At 43.6% G+C, this 14,782-nt stretch overlaps 1 protein-coding gene across 2 annotated transcripts in view; it reads right to left on the minus strand.

The window, feature by feature from the left end:
* SLC22A3 (solute carrier family 22 member 3) overlaps nucleotides 1-14,782 on the minus strand; it is a 35,948-nt gene that overhangs the window by 19,426 nt on the left and 1,740 nt on the right. The window contains exons 2-3 of one of the 2 annotated variants that reach the window (XM_062572319.1): nucleotides 3,143-3,246; nucleotides 1,154-1,266 (exon numbers count right to left, since the gene is read on the minus strand). In XM_062572319.1, the coding sequence (XP_062428303.1) occupies nucleotides 1,154-1,266; nucleotides 3,143-3,246 (217 nt within the window). Of the gene's footprint in view, nucleotides 1-1,111; nucleotides 1,267-3,142; nucleotides 3,247-14,782 lie in introns of both variants that reach the window. The other variant, XM_062572318.1, reaches the window with a different exon arrangement.

A 14,782-nucleotide genomic window follows, 5' to 3' on the forward strand; every position in this document is an offset into this window, starting at 1 on the left:
GTTATGAGAGGTTCATCATCACTGGACCATGACTACATCATCTGTCAAGGAGTCTGGATCTCTGCTAATTTGATACTATTTATTAGAGAGCTTTCCTTCCCTTTCCCTTTTCAGGAAATGATAATCCTAATATGGATCCTGGTGTACAATATGTCCAATCTGGCACTCAGCAAAGCCTCTCTGCTAAAGAACGAAGCATAGTCATCCAAGCATCTGTTCTGCCCATGCAGAAATGCAGTTAGCTCCTGTGAGGACCTGTAGAAGTTGTTCAGACTCTGCTAAAATAAACAATGTCCCTGTTAGGGTATCCTGCTTGATTCTTGGCTTGCTCAGTCGATTTTGGCCAATGTGGTAATCTCTATATAAAAAGGAAACCTTTATATACACACATTCCATTTCTCCACCTTGTAATTATTTATATTTTTTTTCTATAAGTACCTCATCCCTCCCTGTCCAAGTCCACAGATTAGACACCTATAAAAGACTTCACTTAGCATCAACAGAAAATATTGCATTATTACTGTACTGCCAATGGCCAGCTGCACACAGGCATGTTCATGTACTAGCGGACAGAAGGGAATATCAAAGGAGAATTTAGATAGTTCTGAAAGACAGTTCATTCTTAGTGCTTCCTCAGTTCTCACTCCTCTCCCTGGGATCCAACAAAATCAGGCAGGCATATACACTGCTGGTCACTTCCATCTCGTAGCAGTATCACGGAAACTTTGCACTTGCTGCTATGCTAAGAGGACACCTCTCTACTAATAAATTAGAACATATCACCAAGTAGAGAAACTGTACTGCGTATACCGTTTAGCTGCTGGAAGGGCTGCTGGCACGGTTCAGACACAGGCCAGCAAGTATTTCCCCAAGCATTTTATTCAGGCATTAGTCCTGACCAGGGATCATGTCAAGTAGCAATTTGCACACAGTCACCATGTCTTGGAGAATAAAAACATCAAATAGGATGGGCTTGGGTTGTTCACTGCCTGCCAATCTCAGGGTCCCCACTTTGTTACAAGAAAAAATTATTCTCAAAACAGAGTCAGTCACCTTGTTCACCACCTCTCACTTTTCTTAACAAGAAAAGAAAGAAAATAACAGTTCTCACCGATCACATAACATGTCATCCAGGTTCCCTTGCCAAACACACCTTGGAGAAAACGGAAGATCAGAAATACAGTAAAACTTGGTGCGAACGCAACTATGATACCACATATCCCAACCCCAAGGCAGGAGAGAAGATAAATGAGGATTCTCCCGTATCTGTTGAAAGAGGGAAAGAAAGTAAAAGTTATTAAAGGCCACAAAGAAAGCTTTATTCCTGGCATCTCATTTTGATGCTAGATTCAGAAGTGCCTTTTTGAGATCTACCTTGCTCCAAAGGGAGGTTGCCTGAAACTTTGCAGTGGCAGCTCTTAGGATATGGGACTCTTTTCTCTATAGTAATTATCACAGCCTTTATCTCACTAATTTTAAAAGTAGTGATGAGGATGGGCCTCCTCTTATTTTAGGAAACAGTTTTTAATTCTTTTAGCAGCTAAACTAATAGCACAAATGTTACAGTTCAGAATGTTATGCAGTTGAAAGAAGGGAAACTTTTGCTGGGAATTTCTGTTTTCACAAATCAGTCAGCTTTGTAAGCCATTTCTTCTTTAAATAATTTATCTAATTTTCCAGCGTTCCACTTAGGCTTGAGATCACCTGGTTTTTAACTCTGCTTTATGTATTCATGAGCCTCATTTTCCAGCAAATAGAACCATTATTAACAGATGTGCTCAAGACGAACTCTAAATCTGAAAAAAAAATTAAACCCTTCCCTGTATCTTCATAACAATGTGTCCTTAGAACAGAACTAGTTTCCATTTTGATTAAACTTTCTTCTACTGTTCAGAAGAGACTGTGAAAACTGCTATAGTTGTTTATCTTGCCAAAAAGTACTTGAGAGAATACTTTTTGTTCATTCTTTTCAGAAAGATTCCTGTGAATAATTTATATGGGACAAAAAATCAGAGTATTTTGAATCAGTTCAACTCTTTCAGCTCTCAAGGACACAAGGGTCTAATGCAGCACCTTTTCCCAGTGCTATCACATATGAAATCATTGTACTATAGTTATATTATGCTTAATGTATAGATACTCTTAGAGATATTATTTTAATAAGTAGTTGTAATATTTCTATTCTTACATAGTCTTGAGGTGTTAGTATTACAACTGCCCAGTCAGACACCGAGCTGTGATGTTTTAAGTTAATCACTGTCAATGAGATCCCTTTTACCTCCAGAAGATGACTAAAGTCCTTAGAAAAATCAAGTTTTTCTTGCAAGTATTTTTGTTTGCTAGCTCAAAATTTGTTATCTGAAATGACATTCTAGACAATTCTGCAAGCACACCTGCCTCCAAAGAAATCATAATTTAAGATGTTATTATTATCACTATACGTATATCAAAGAAAAATAAAACAGGTAAAAAGGACATATTTTATGAACTGAGGAAATATGCTCTGCCAGTGAAATTGCCGGTGGTGCTCTCAGGCAGTGCATAGATTGCCTACTACTAATGGACAACTTAAAGCACAAACGGGACTCCCTTAGGGCAAGGTAGACCTTATTGGCTTTCCTTGCTCTGGGGCAGGTCCTCAGCTTATGCCTGAATATCACCCACATTTTTCACTAGTTTTGATCCAGCTCTAACAAAGTGAAAGACTGACTGGAGCTATGACCTTGGTGGTCAGTCCAGTGCATGAATGGAGAGAGTTACCATGCTGAGCTCCTTCCTTCTTTAGCCAAGTAGCTGCTTCCTTCATCAATGGCCCCTACTAAAGGTCCTCCAGAAAACTCCTCTGAATGCTTCCTTTTCATTTCTGTGTCCTTCTGCCCTTCCTAGGTCCAGATGTGCACACAAAATACTGGAAACCACAAGAAAGGCTCTTTTCATGACTTTTTAAAGTCCAAACAGGATCAGGAAATACCATCACATGTAGTTTCCAGCCCAAAAGGAAGCAAAGATTACATTAGCTGGGTTTCATTGAAAAGAGATGTTTATCCAGAGTGAGTTAAACCTCCAAAATGCTTGTGCAACCTAGTGCAAGTTAGGTTACAAGTGGTTCAGTCTCCAAAGGACAGTAGTGCTTGTACTTTACCTGTCCGCAGCGTAGCCTAGAGTGAATGCACCAGCCAGAAATCCCAGATTGAGGATAGCCTGCGTTAGATCTAGCATCCAGGCATTGCCACACACAAGGTTATACTGTGGGAACAAAGAAGAGGTATAAACATCCCCAGATCCTCAAAGCAGCATTCTGGAAACTGCAAATGATAGGGAAAAGGGAAGGGGAAGGGGAAGGGGAGAGGGAAGGGGAAGGGGAAGGGCAAGGGAAAGGGCAAGGGCAATGGGAATGGGAAGGGGAAGGGAACTTTCAGCATTCTTTAAGCTATTGCTAGGATCACAGGAAAGCTTCTCCTTGCTGAAAGGATGCTGAGTTTCATACATCAGTTATCCAGATATGGACAATGAATTGCTGTTTTGCAAACAAAACACAACAGTGACAGATCTGTTACTAAGGCAAAGCCATGGCTTTATCTAGTGCAGAATAAGGGCACACAGCTATAGCCAATAGAAACATCAGCTTATAGAAATGATTTAAATTTTTTAGTGTCTCCTGGATAAAAGCAAAAATGTGTCACCTCTGAGGAAACTGAAAACACATCTCAGATCAAATTCAAGCAAGTTAAATATGTACTTTCTTGCTATAGCTTTCCCAGACTCTTCTATTCCTTACAGTGTGGTAGCTATAATTGTCTAACAAAACATTACATGAGTGCATGCCTGAAAAATTTATTAACAGAGTTGGGGACAGGGATGAGCAGGGATGGAGGAGATGGGGTAGTAGGGGAGAGGGAGGAAGAGAAAGAGACTGAGAAAAAGAAAACATAATGAACTGAAAATTAATTTGTTATCCAGGCAGTATGTCGTTGGAAATTACATTAGAGGCTCTTTGAGAATAAATGAATACCAACTGCTGCCTGCCAAGTTCTGCAGGCCTTCCAGAGTTAGGAGGCTTTGATCCATACCTAGGATAATCTTAGGAGTAATCGGGTTCAGGAAAAAAGGGAAGTCATAGTCAAACAGTAGTTTCTACTATTTACTCTAAAAATACCTTTTCACTTTAATCTGTGAGCTATAAGAAATTATTTTGTCGCTAACAAGGTATTGGTTCCTGAGGTACACGTGTATTTGTCACCAGGACATACATCAATAAAGGTGCTCAAACACTGCACTTGGAATGAGCGATTTCACGGGTATTTAGAGATTAAAAGCCTCTTTTGCCATTCATATTTCTCCAGATTTTAAAATATAGTACCGTGAGCCTAAATTTATCTTCATCCATTTGTCTGCTGTAATGCCCAGTGAAGAGAGGTGCAGACCCAACAGATATACATCAGGCACCCAGACTTAGATTTAACTGAACCTAATCTGGATCCAAGAATCTAAAGTTACATTCTTAAATTTATATTTAGGTACCTAAATGAGAAGCCTGACAATTTAATATTTGAAACTCCACACAACTGCCATTCATACCCATTTCTTTGAGCTATTCTTTCCTTTTAAACACAAAAACTCTTTTTTCCTTATAGTAAATATAGTATTAGCACTATCAGAATCACTGATAGTAACTACAACAGGAATTACTGTTGTTAGTTATGCTGATTTAATTGGAAGTCTGGGTATTTGGGTTTGTGTTTATTTTGTTTTGTTTTGTTGCTTGATGCCACAGGTCTGGGAATTTTGTGACTGAGAACGGCAGTTTTCAGCTCTCATAATTCTGAAGAAAAACTTGGCTAGCAAACCCCTAAGTCCCCGGCATTATGGGTACCTGTCCCCCACTTACTTTAAAAATGTCAGAGTTTTGGTGTCATCTCCATTATTCCAGGGAGCCTGAGTGGCCACCTTGGATCAACTAGTTTTTGCTTCTGAAAATCTTGACCAGCACCTGCAGAAACATTAACTTCTGAGAGAAATAAAAGCTGTTCTCAGTTGTCCCACTCAACGGCTGGTGCAATGCTTTCCTAGAACAGCCTCAACAAGGAGCAGCACTTTCAGACTTCAAAGACTGCTTAAACCTTTTGCTCTCCGAAAATATGACAGCCCTGTGAAATAGTATCAAAACACACAGCTTTTGAAAGCAGAGTTTTGTCATGAGCATGACCACTAAAAGAGCTTAGAAGCCAATGCAATTACCTGGGACATTAGCACCTGTTAGGGCTCTCAGAGGAGCATCTGAAGCCAACTGTACAGGGAAATACAGCTCACCAGAGGGTGAAAAGTTAGCTTTGAGAAAACATTGGCTTCAAAATTGTGCTGTTGAACTGTAATTGAAAAGGAAATAATTACATGAAGATAGAGGCAGCAAGGACAAACAGGAAGAGGGGTTTCACAGGAGCTCAAGGAAATCTCTCTGACTTGGCCAGAGCTGTACTGAGCCAGAAACACTACAGTCCCCCGATCAGTGCGGGTCTGCAGCCAGGGCCCAAGCTCGACATACTGGCACTGCAGCTGCCCAGCGGAGCTTTTGCATGACCCCAGACCCCAGCTGAGCTTTTCTATAACCCCAGAGCAGAGCGCAGCTCTCCCATTCCCCTTGCCCGCCCCATCGCTTAGCTACAAGCTTACTCCTGGGCTTTAGGTCAGATGGGTGCCAGCAGGGGAGACCCTGCACTCTGCTCGGTAGGTAACAGCTCTGAGCTATTTCACAACACGCTCTGTTATTTCACACCGTTTCCCACTGATTGCTTAGGAGCTGGTGGGGCTGTCCTTAAACAGTAAGCTGACTTTTCCCAGTCACCATTCCTGGATCTCCTAGGAGGACTCTGCTGACTACAGACTGTTCTGTACTATAAAAACACCATTGTATTTTCCTGTGGGAGACACAGGGGGCCAAACACAACCCAAATGGAAAATTTGCTTCAGCATGAGCTGTTTCAGAGATTTGCATTCAGTGCTTGCAAATACAGAGTGAAGTGTTGCTTAGGGCTTCCTTCTGCTGCTGCCCCTACCTCCTAGAATAATATATTAATTTAAGTGGAAAGGGACCTCTGGAGGCCTCCGGTTCAAAACCCCACCCAAAGAAGGACCAGCTTCAAGCTGAGGTCCAAATTCACAGCAGGACCTGTTTGCTTTGGGCCTTGTCCAGCGAGGCTTCGACTGTCACTCAGGGTAGAGGGTCCCCAGCATCTCTGAGCATTACTGACTTGCCTCATCTCTGGTACGGCTTTTATCTGCCCTCTTCTCTCACCAGGATGAGGATATCTTCCCTGCTCCACGCATCACCTCCTTTTCAAAAATCATTCACAGCTATGGAGTCTGGCAGAGGCCGGCTTTAACCTGATTGTGTGTTCAACGTTGATCCCTACTTAATATGAACCTTTGCACCAGGATATTATGTTTCCAACACACTCCAGTGAGTAAGAAACTCACTGACTCACCAGTTATCAATGCTGTGATTCAGACAAGCCACAGAGCCCCACGGTGTCTATGGAAGAATAGAAGCGTGCCCCAGCCCTGCAAGCTCAGGGGTGCTGGTGGGCACTTGGGTGATTGCACCAAGCACCACTGGAGCTGTGCCCAGGAGAGCAGGCAGCTAGCACAGAAGAGTGTGCAGGGGCCTGCCCCAGCAGCAGCTGCAAGCCCTCGTCCTGAAAGTTTAAACTTTTGATCCTTTTTCAAAGTATATGTTTATTTTTTAAATAATTTGATCTTTCTTCACAATAAACAGGCAGTGAATAAGCTGTCATGAAAGAAGGCAAAGAACATGTGCCAGAAACAAAGAGGGAAAAATATGTTTTCTAGAGAACACTCTTTCATCTTATAATCCATCTCAGAAGATTTAAGCAACAGTCAAAACTTGCTCTTGGCTAATGATATAGTCAAATATCTTAGATATTCTGGGAAATAGATAACTTCTAAGAAACCATGAGTTTTCTTCTGAAGAGCTTAGTTACATTAACCTGTTCACTTCTATATTAGTCCTGCACTTTGTTCCTTTCTATATATTTAAATAACTACTGATACAGATAAGCGTTCTTGAACCTTTTCTGTTTGTTTGACGTAGCATCTAGCATTTAAACGGTCACCCTGTTAACGTCTTGCATTTAATTTACAAATGTAACCTTTAAAAGGGAACATAACCTTTGCAAGAGAATTGCAGACAGCACAGAATTTTTTTCAAGTCTAAGTGACCTATCAGACCCACATCACTCATTCAAATATGATCTGTTTTGGTTGTACCTGATAGTTTTCCCTATTTCCATAGCTTGGAGGAAAAGCATTTGCAGCTGTTTACCCAGGATTTAAATCTGTTCCCAGTTAGCTAGTAGTCCTCCTATATGACAGTCCACCAAAACATCTCCCAAACCCTGTTAACAGCATCCACAAAAAGAGAAAAGAACTTTCTCTGCTTCTGCAAGAACCATTTTCTCATCTGGGCCTGGGCTGATGTTTGTGCTGCTGCCACACAGGCTATCTCTGCACAGGCAGATGCAGTCCAAATTGTGAGGCACTTACTGACCAGGGGCATTGCCATATAAATTTCCAGGGATATCAAGGAGAAGGAGAGCTATTCCTGTCAGCAACCATTTCCCTCAGCAAGTGATAGGAAATCCCCTTCCCTGAAAGTACACATTCTTCTCATAATGCACCAAAAAAATTTCAACATCTGGTCTTTAAATGTCACAGATTATCCTCTTGTGATCCTGCTTTGTTCCCAAAATTAGTAACATCATTGAGAATCAAAAAATCTAAGGCCCTCTCTCTGTCTAGACCAAAGCTGTCTAACATCTTTGCTTTGTGGACTTTTCCTTCCTTCTGAACTTTTCATGTTGGTACCTCCATGGAAGAAGAGCTATGATCACCCCAACTGAAAATAAACTGCACAAGAAACGTGAGATTAATATCTCATTTCTCAGCGTCATACAACCGTAGGCAAGCTGGGCTCTAGCTGAGGGGGAGCCTCACGTCCACTGCTGCATCAGCATGCACACACTGCCTGAAAACTTGAGACATGTTTTCAAGAAACATATGGGAGACACTGGAGTCAACAGAGTTTACTTTCCAGTCCTCCCTGTGCATTTGTGGCTGTGTCTGTCCACGGACAGGGTCTTCACTGTGCATGGCTACCTTGTGAAGTAAACACTTCCAGCTTCACTTGGATGGTCTGACTTGATTAAGATCCCTCAGGACAACAGAGCAGAAAGAGAGCATCACCATATTCATATTCAGTCCCTGTTCCTTTACAGAGTAGAAATTTAATTGCTGAAACATTTATCATGCTGGGGGGAAGGATGAAGAAAAGGAAAGGAAAGCCTTAAGTTTTTTAGAACTCCATTCCCTAGGCTGTTCATTGAACTTTATAGTCCTGTCTATATCTAGTGCTTGTTAAAGCCTAGTTAACTGGCGTCTTGATGCAATCACCACGTGGGTGAGCAAGCCCAGGCTGGCCAGCTCCAGCTAAGGACATATCCCCTTCCTCCACATTGCCATGTTCCCAGCGAGAGCCTTGCTGCACAAGTGAGTGTGCAGCACACATCATGGCAGCTTCTCTGGACATTCAGTGCTATGTTCGCCTGCATGGCTTCTATACAGTGTAAGACTACCCCAATGGCCATGTAGTACAGGCAGCCAGAAACTCCTGCTTAGAAGAATATCTTCATGATGAATGTCTTCCCACCCACTAGAGGTATGAACACTAAAATGAAAGCTCTGTACAGAATTACAGTAGTTCCGCACAGAACCTGCCCCAAGATACCTTAGCAGGTCTATTTGTGAAGAAATGCATTGCTTTAAATGACTAAGTATCACTAAAAGATCTTCAGAATGTAGCATCTGAGTAGAAATTTGGAAGCACTTCATTTCCTATTGCAATTAAATTTCAAAATGGTGGATGAAACTCTTTAGTCAGTAAGTTCTACAAGCCAACAAGTTCTACGTTGCTCTACCAGCCCAGCACCAATAGTTCTATCAGATGGCATCCAGATGAGCAGACAAGCAGAGGCTGGTTTGTCTTTTTACTCCCAGTGGCAATAGGCTTAGGGAAATGTTAGGTGTTTAAAAAAATTGGGGAGACTGCTCCTGTTGATGCATGCCCCTTATTTGCTGCTGGGCAAATTGGTTTTGAAAGCATTGTGGTGTTTCTGTAATGAGCATTGTCCTGTGGCAGCTCCCAGGCTTACCTGGCACCCATGCTTCCTCTGCTGCTTGGAACACAGAGACTCATCACACTTTCTAGGGAAAGAAACTTTTTCTGTCCTTCTTTTTTCTTATCTCTACCCATGGCCAAAGTAAGAGGGAACTAGAGAAATGTTATCATCTCCTGAAGAGGAGAAAATAGCAGCTCTTGAAAAAAATAGTAAGAAAAAATCAAAGTCTAAACCCTCAGCAAGTACCAGTTAGCATGATTCCAATGAGAGAAACATAGTCCCTGTGATGCAACCCATGCAAGGAGGGACTCCAGCTCATCTCATACAGGGCAAGTTTAGTGTTTCATAAGAAACTTAGCGATTGCTGTGTTCTGCTCTTCTGTCCATGCTTTTTCCCATTCCCTCCACTGCTTACCCCATCATGATGGTGGGAATAAGGCAGGGCACTGCCAAGCCAATGACAATCATCAAAATAGATCAGCATTCTGAGGGAGAGCTGCATTGCTTATTGTCTTGGAGGAGGAGGCTAAAAGGAGCAACTGCTCTTTCTCCAGTCTGAGCTTGACTGTTGAATTCTTCTCTACTCAAAATCACTGTAAAAACTATGAGAGAAACATTATTGCATTGCATATAGGTCCTTCTGCAAGTGTTGACTGGCTGTTATTTTCTGAGACAGCTGGCAAGAAGAGGAGCAAGCAGATTTACTGGCAGCAGGTGCAATAGGATAATATGTTCAGATGATTTTGACCACCTCAGACCTCACACTTTGGCAATAAATTGTTGCCAAGTCTTGAAATGACATCATCTATACCGTAAAGACTTGCTGCAGTCAGGACATATTGGAATCAGGCCCTTCTGCTAAACTCCTGCCAACAAAAGCTGCTAATAAGCCCAAAATATGCCAGCTGTACTGTGGCAGCTGATGAACTCGTAGACTTTTCTTTCTCCCTTTCAACCACGTGTTATTTAATCTGACAATGTGATTGTAATTCATTCACATGCCTCTAGGAGTCATCATTGCCAAAAATGTTTTAATAAAATGACTATCACTTTGCAAGCTATTATCAGTCGCCCTTTCACAGAGTGCTAGATTTTCTCCACTGGGACTGAAGTATGCAGTGCCAAAGCCCAGCAGTATTAAAGGTCAAAGACCCAATCTTCAGCACAGATTGCTGAGGAAATTAGGTTTATTGGTTTTCACGTGTTCTGGGTACATGCGTCTCTCTGCTCTAACTCTTACAATGATCAGGCCAATTTTGATCAACAAAAAAGTGCAATGGATTCATAAAAAGCTCAGTTCCTACAAATGTTATGAATTGTATTTGTGTTCTGCCAAGGAGATGTTCTTTGTTAGACAGCAGAAGATCACCCAGAAGGAGAAGGCAGGAAATAGGTTTCCTAGTTCAGGGTGACTTGAGTTCCTTTCCTAGATTGACAGGTCAGCGTGAAACTGCCATGCCACAGCCCCGGGCACCCCTGCTTTTCCACCTGCTCCGTCTACAGAGCAGAAGGTTTGGCCTTTCCTGCCCTCTGCACCCTGTGAGAGGTGCTGCTGTCGGCCAGCCTTCCCTCTAGAGAAGTGCCAGCCACCTGCTATGTCCAGCATCATTTCAGATGACATCAGCTGGCATGAATCAGGAACAAACTTAGCTCAGTAGTTATCTCTTCAGCCTCCTTCTCCAAGCAAAATCTGAGAAGCCAGTTGATTGCTGTCCCACTACTGACGCACATAGTTAGCTCTTCTAGTTTCAGAGGGAGCTACACAAGACACATTAAATTAAAGAGGAGACTATTTGCACTGGACCTACGTCCTTTACTCAAATTCACCACCTATGATACCATTGCATCAGTGGGGTGACTGTCAAATTTTACACATAGCAGAGGCCTTTGCTGATATCCTGAAACCTTTAAGTCATCCCAGCAACATTTTGCTCAAGGTTAATCAAGGCACCGCAGCACTTGGCTGTTCACTTCTCACTCCGCATCTGTGGACAAATCTTCCTCCAATCTGGCAATAAGCCAGATCCTGGTCAGGGATAAGCCTGACCCAAAACAGTGGAGCACAGAGATTGTTAGATGTATAGGTGCAGAAGCGGGGGGTCTGTGCTCAGAGCCTGCCAGATGTCCAAGGAAACTTTTACAAGGGAATCTCCAGCAATGCTCAGTGGCCTGTGACCTATCATGATTTCTTAATGGATTTTGCTCTTCTTCTCAGATCCTGAAGGAGGAAAGGTCTGGTATATTCTCTCAGCATCAGCTGTACCCCAGCACTGAGATTGAGGGGCTCCCACAGCAGTGGGTGCTGCGGCAGGCATCTCAAGTACTGCTTACAAAGCCAAAGGGGCTTTTTACCAGACCACATCCCCCGTTTTTCTGCTGCTTCCTTCTGCTGATGCTATTGTGAACTTCTTTGCAGCAGATAGCTATCTAGGATGACGTAGTACACAGTAAGCAGTATGGTCAGTCATGTAGAAATCAGAGCAATGATGTCAGGTACTGCAATATCATTCATTTTACAACTTCTTGTAAATCAGTCCCTCCAGCCATATACTTTAGCTACTTTGGGGTGCTCAGAAATGATTGCAATAGCTTGTGGCTGGGTTGCCGGACCTGCTCTGTGAGATGGCATCTTCGCTTAGCAAAGGCTTTATATGCCTGCATTTGCCTGATTCCTCTCCTGCAACACAGGAAATCTACACCAGTTCTGTGCTTGCCATAAGCCTGCAAGAACTCCTTCAGTATCTCTGACTTTTCTTTTTCTCCCTTCTCCTTTCTCCCTGAACATGTATCCTTCAGACTATCATATAACTCATCTTTTTTACTTCATCTCTCTGGCCATTTCCACTGTTGATTCAGCCAGACACAAAGTGCCAGAAGTTAAAAGAAACAAAGCACATTTCTTCACACACACATACACCATGAAGTATTTACAAGGTGACGTATGAGAAAAGAAAAAGTCATGTTTAGTGAACTGTTTAAACAAAGCACATTTCTGCTTTAATTGAATCAGGATTTGTTAGAGTCTCAAATGAATTAGAAAAGACTAGACTAAGTCTGGGATTTAAATTGTCTTTGCTGGGTATACATTGTGTTAATGCATACTGAGCTCCTTTTAATAGCTGATCTCAAAGCAATTGAGTGAGGATGCGCATGCCGTGTGATTCCCTTTTAAATGGAGATGTCAAGTGGGATGTGATCTATCTAGCAAACAAAGTGCAAAACGGGGGCTAGGAGGATAGAAGGCAAATGCCACGAGTCGGGTCGCAGCCCAGTGCCCTGCCAGTGAGGTATCAGCTGCCCTGAGCCAGAAAAAGCCCCACTAGGTACAGCAGTGGCGCTGAGGACAGGACCTGCAGCTTGGCACAGGGGAAAGACAGTGCTACTCAAAGGCCATTACTTCTTGGCTTTGGCAATATGCACCTTTGGGAACACAGGTGCTTCCCCAAGCATCTTTTGATCCTTCCTCCCCTCCATGGCCCTGGAGGCTTTTCTCAGGACACGTGGGGAACGAGGTGCAGCTTGACAAGGTGTTGGCCAGAAAACATTCAACCTTTCACTCCCTTTTATTGCTATAATGTAAACACTGGTTTCATTTTTCTGTGAACCATACCCTGTAGCTCAATGCTGCCAGAATATCAGTGACTTTGTTAGATATGCAGGCTGCTGCCATAAACAGACTGTGAGTAGAATTTTATGGAAAAGCTTACTTGGGTTCAGCCACAGCAAGGCTTTGAAAAGTCATGGAGAACTGGAGAGGTGCCTGAGGACTGGAAGAAAGCCAGTGTCACTCCACACTTCAAAAAGGGCAAGAAGGAGGACCCAGGCAGCTATAGGCTGGTCAGCCTCACCTCCATCTCTGGAAGGGTGATGGAACAGCTCATCCTGGATGTCATCTCCAGACATATGGAGGAAAAGAAGGTGATCAGGAGTAGGCAGCATGGATTCACCAAGGGGAAATCCTGATTAACCAATCTGATAGCCTTCTATGATGGAATGACTGGCAGGGTAGATGAGGGGAGAGGACGTTGTATACCTTGACTTCAGCAAGGTTTTTGACACTGTCCCTCATAACATCCTCCTAGAGAAGCTCAGGAAGTGTGGGTTAGATGAGTGGACAGTGAGGCGGATTGAGAACTGGCTGAAAGGCAGAGCTCAGAGGGTTGTCATCAGTGGCATGGAGTCCAGTTGGAGGCCTATGGCTAGTGGCATCCCCCAGGGCTCAGTCCTGGGTCCCATCCTGTTCAACTTCTTCATCAATGACCTGGATGAGGGGTGGAGTGCCCCCTCAGCAAGTTTGCTGATGCTACCAAGCTGGGAGGAGTGGCTGACACACCTGAGGGCTGTGCAGCCATTCAGAGAGATCTGGACAGGCCAGAGAGTTGGGCAGAGAGGAACCTCATGAGGTTCAACAAAGGCAAGTACAGAGTCCTGCACCTAGGGAAAAATAACCCTAGGCACCAGTACAAGCCAGGGGCTGACCTTCTGGAGAGCAGCTCTGCAGAGAAGGACCTGGGAGTGCTGGTGGATGACAGGTTGACCATGAGCCAGCAATGTGCCCTTGTGGCCAAGAAGGCCAATGGTCTCCTGGGGTACATTAGGAAGAGTGTTGCCAGCAGGTCGAGGGAGGTAATCCTGTCCCTCTACTCAGCCCTGGTAAGACCTTGTCTTGAGTACTGTGTCCACTTCTGGGCTCCCCAGGACAAGAGAGGCATGGCGATACTGGAGAGAGTCCAGCATAGGGCTACAAGGATGCTCAGAGGGCTGGAGCACCTGCCCTGTGAGGAACGGCTGTGAGAGCTGGGCCTGTTTAGCCTGAGGAAGAGAAGGCTGAGGGGGGATCTGATCAATGTGGATGAGTACCTGAAGGGAGGGTGTCAAAGGAACAGGGACAATCTCTTTTCAGTTGTCCCATGTGACAAGACAAGAGGCAATGGGCAGAAATTGAAGCACAGGCAGTTCCGTCTGACTGTGAGGGGGAATTTCTTCCCTGTGAGAGTGATGGAGCACTGGACCAGGTTGCCCAGAGAGGTTGTGGAGTCTCCTTCTCTGGAGATATTCAAAGCTCGCCTGGATGCAACCCTGTCTAACATGCTCTAGGTGACCCTGCTTGAGCAGGGAGGTTGAACTGGATGATCTCCAGAGATCCCTTCCAACCTTACTGATTCTATGATTCTAAGAAAATAACAAATGGAAGAAGAAAAGAAATGGAATCTGCTTATTTTCCTTTTTAATTTCTGAGGAGAATGGCTAGCATGGATATACCAGGGATGAAAGCCACCATGACTGAAATCTTCCAAACTCTCTGACAAGATTACACCAGAAGCAGCAGTGTAACTTTCCCACCTCTGCCTGTTCCTGTGGTTTCACTCCCGAGCCTGGCTACAGCTCCTGAGTAGCATTCATCTTCCCAGCCCATCCAGTTCCTGCTGCAACAGCCAATGGAGGTAAAGATATGTTATTCTCAGGGACCAAAGTTTGACACCAACTCCAAGTGTATCGCTTACAGCCTTCAGAGTAGCCTCCATTGCAGTGATTTCACACAAAAGCCAGTTCCAAAAGCTTTGCTCTAGGACCAGTCAGTTGCTCTTATT

This window comes from Rhea pennata, chromosome 3 (genome assembly GCF_028389875.1).
Source record: "Rhea pennata isolate bPtePen1 chromosome 3, bPtePen1.pri, whole genome shotgun sequence".
Lineage (NCBI taxonomy): Eukaryota > Metazoa > Chordata > Aves > Rheiformes > Rheidae > Rhea > Rhea pennata.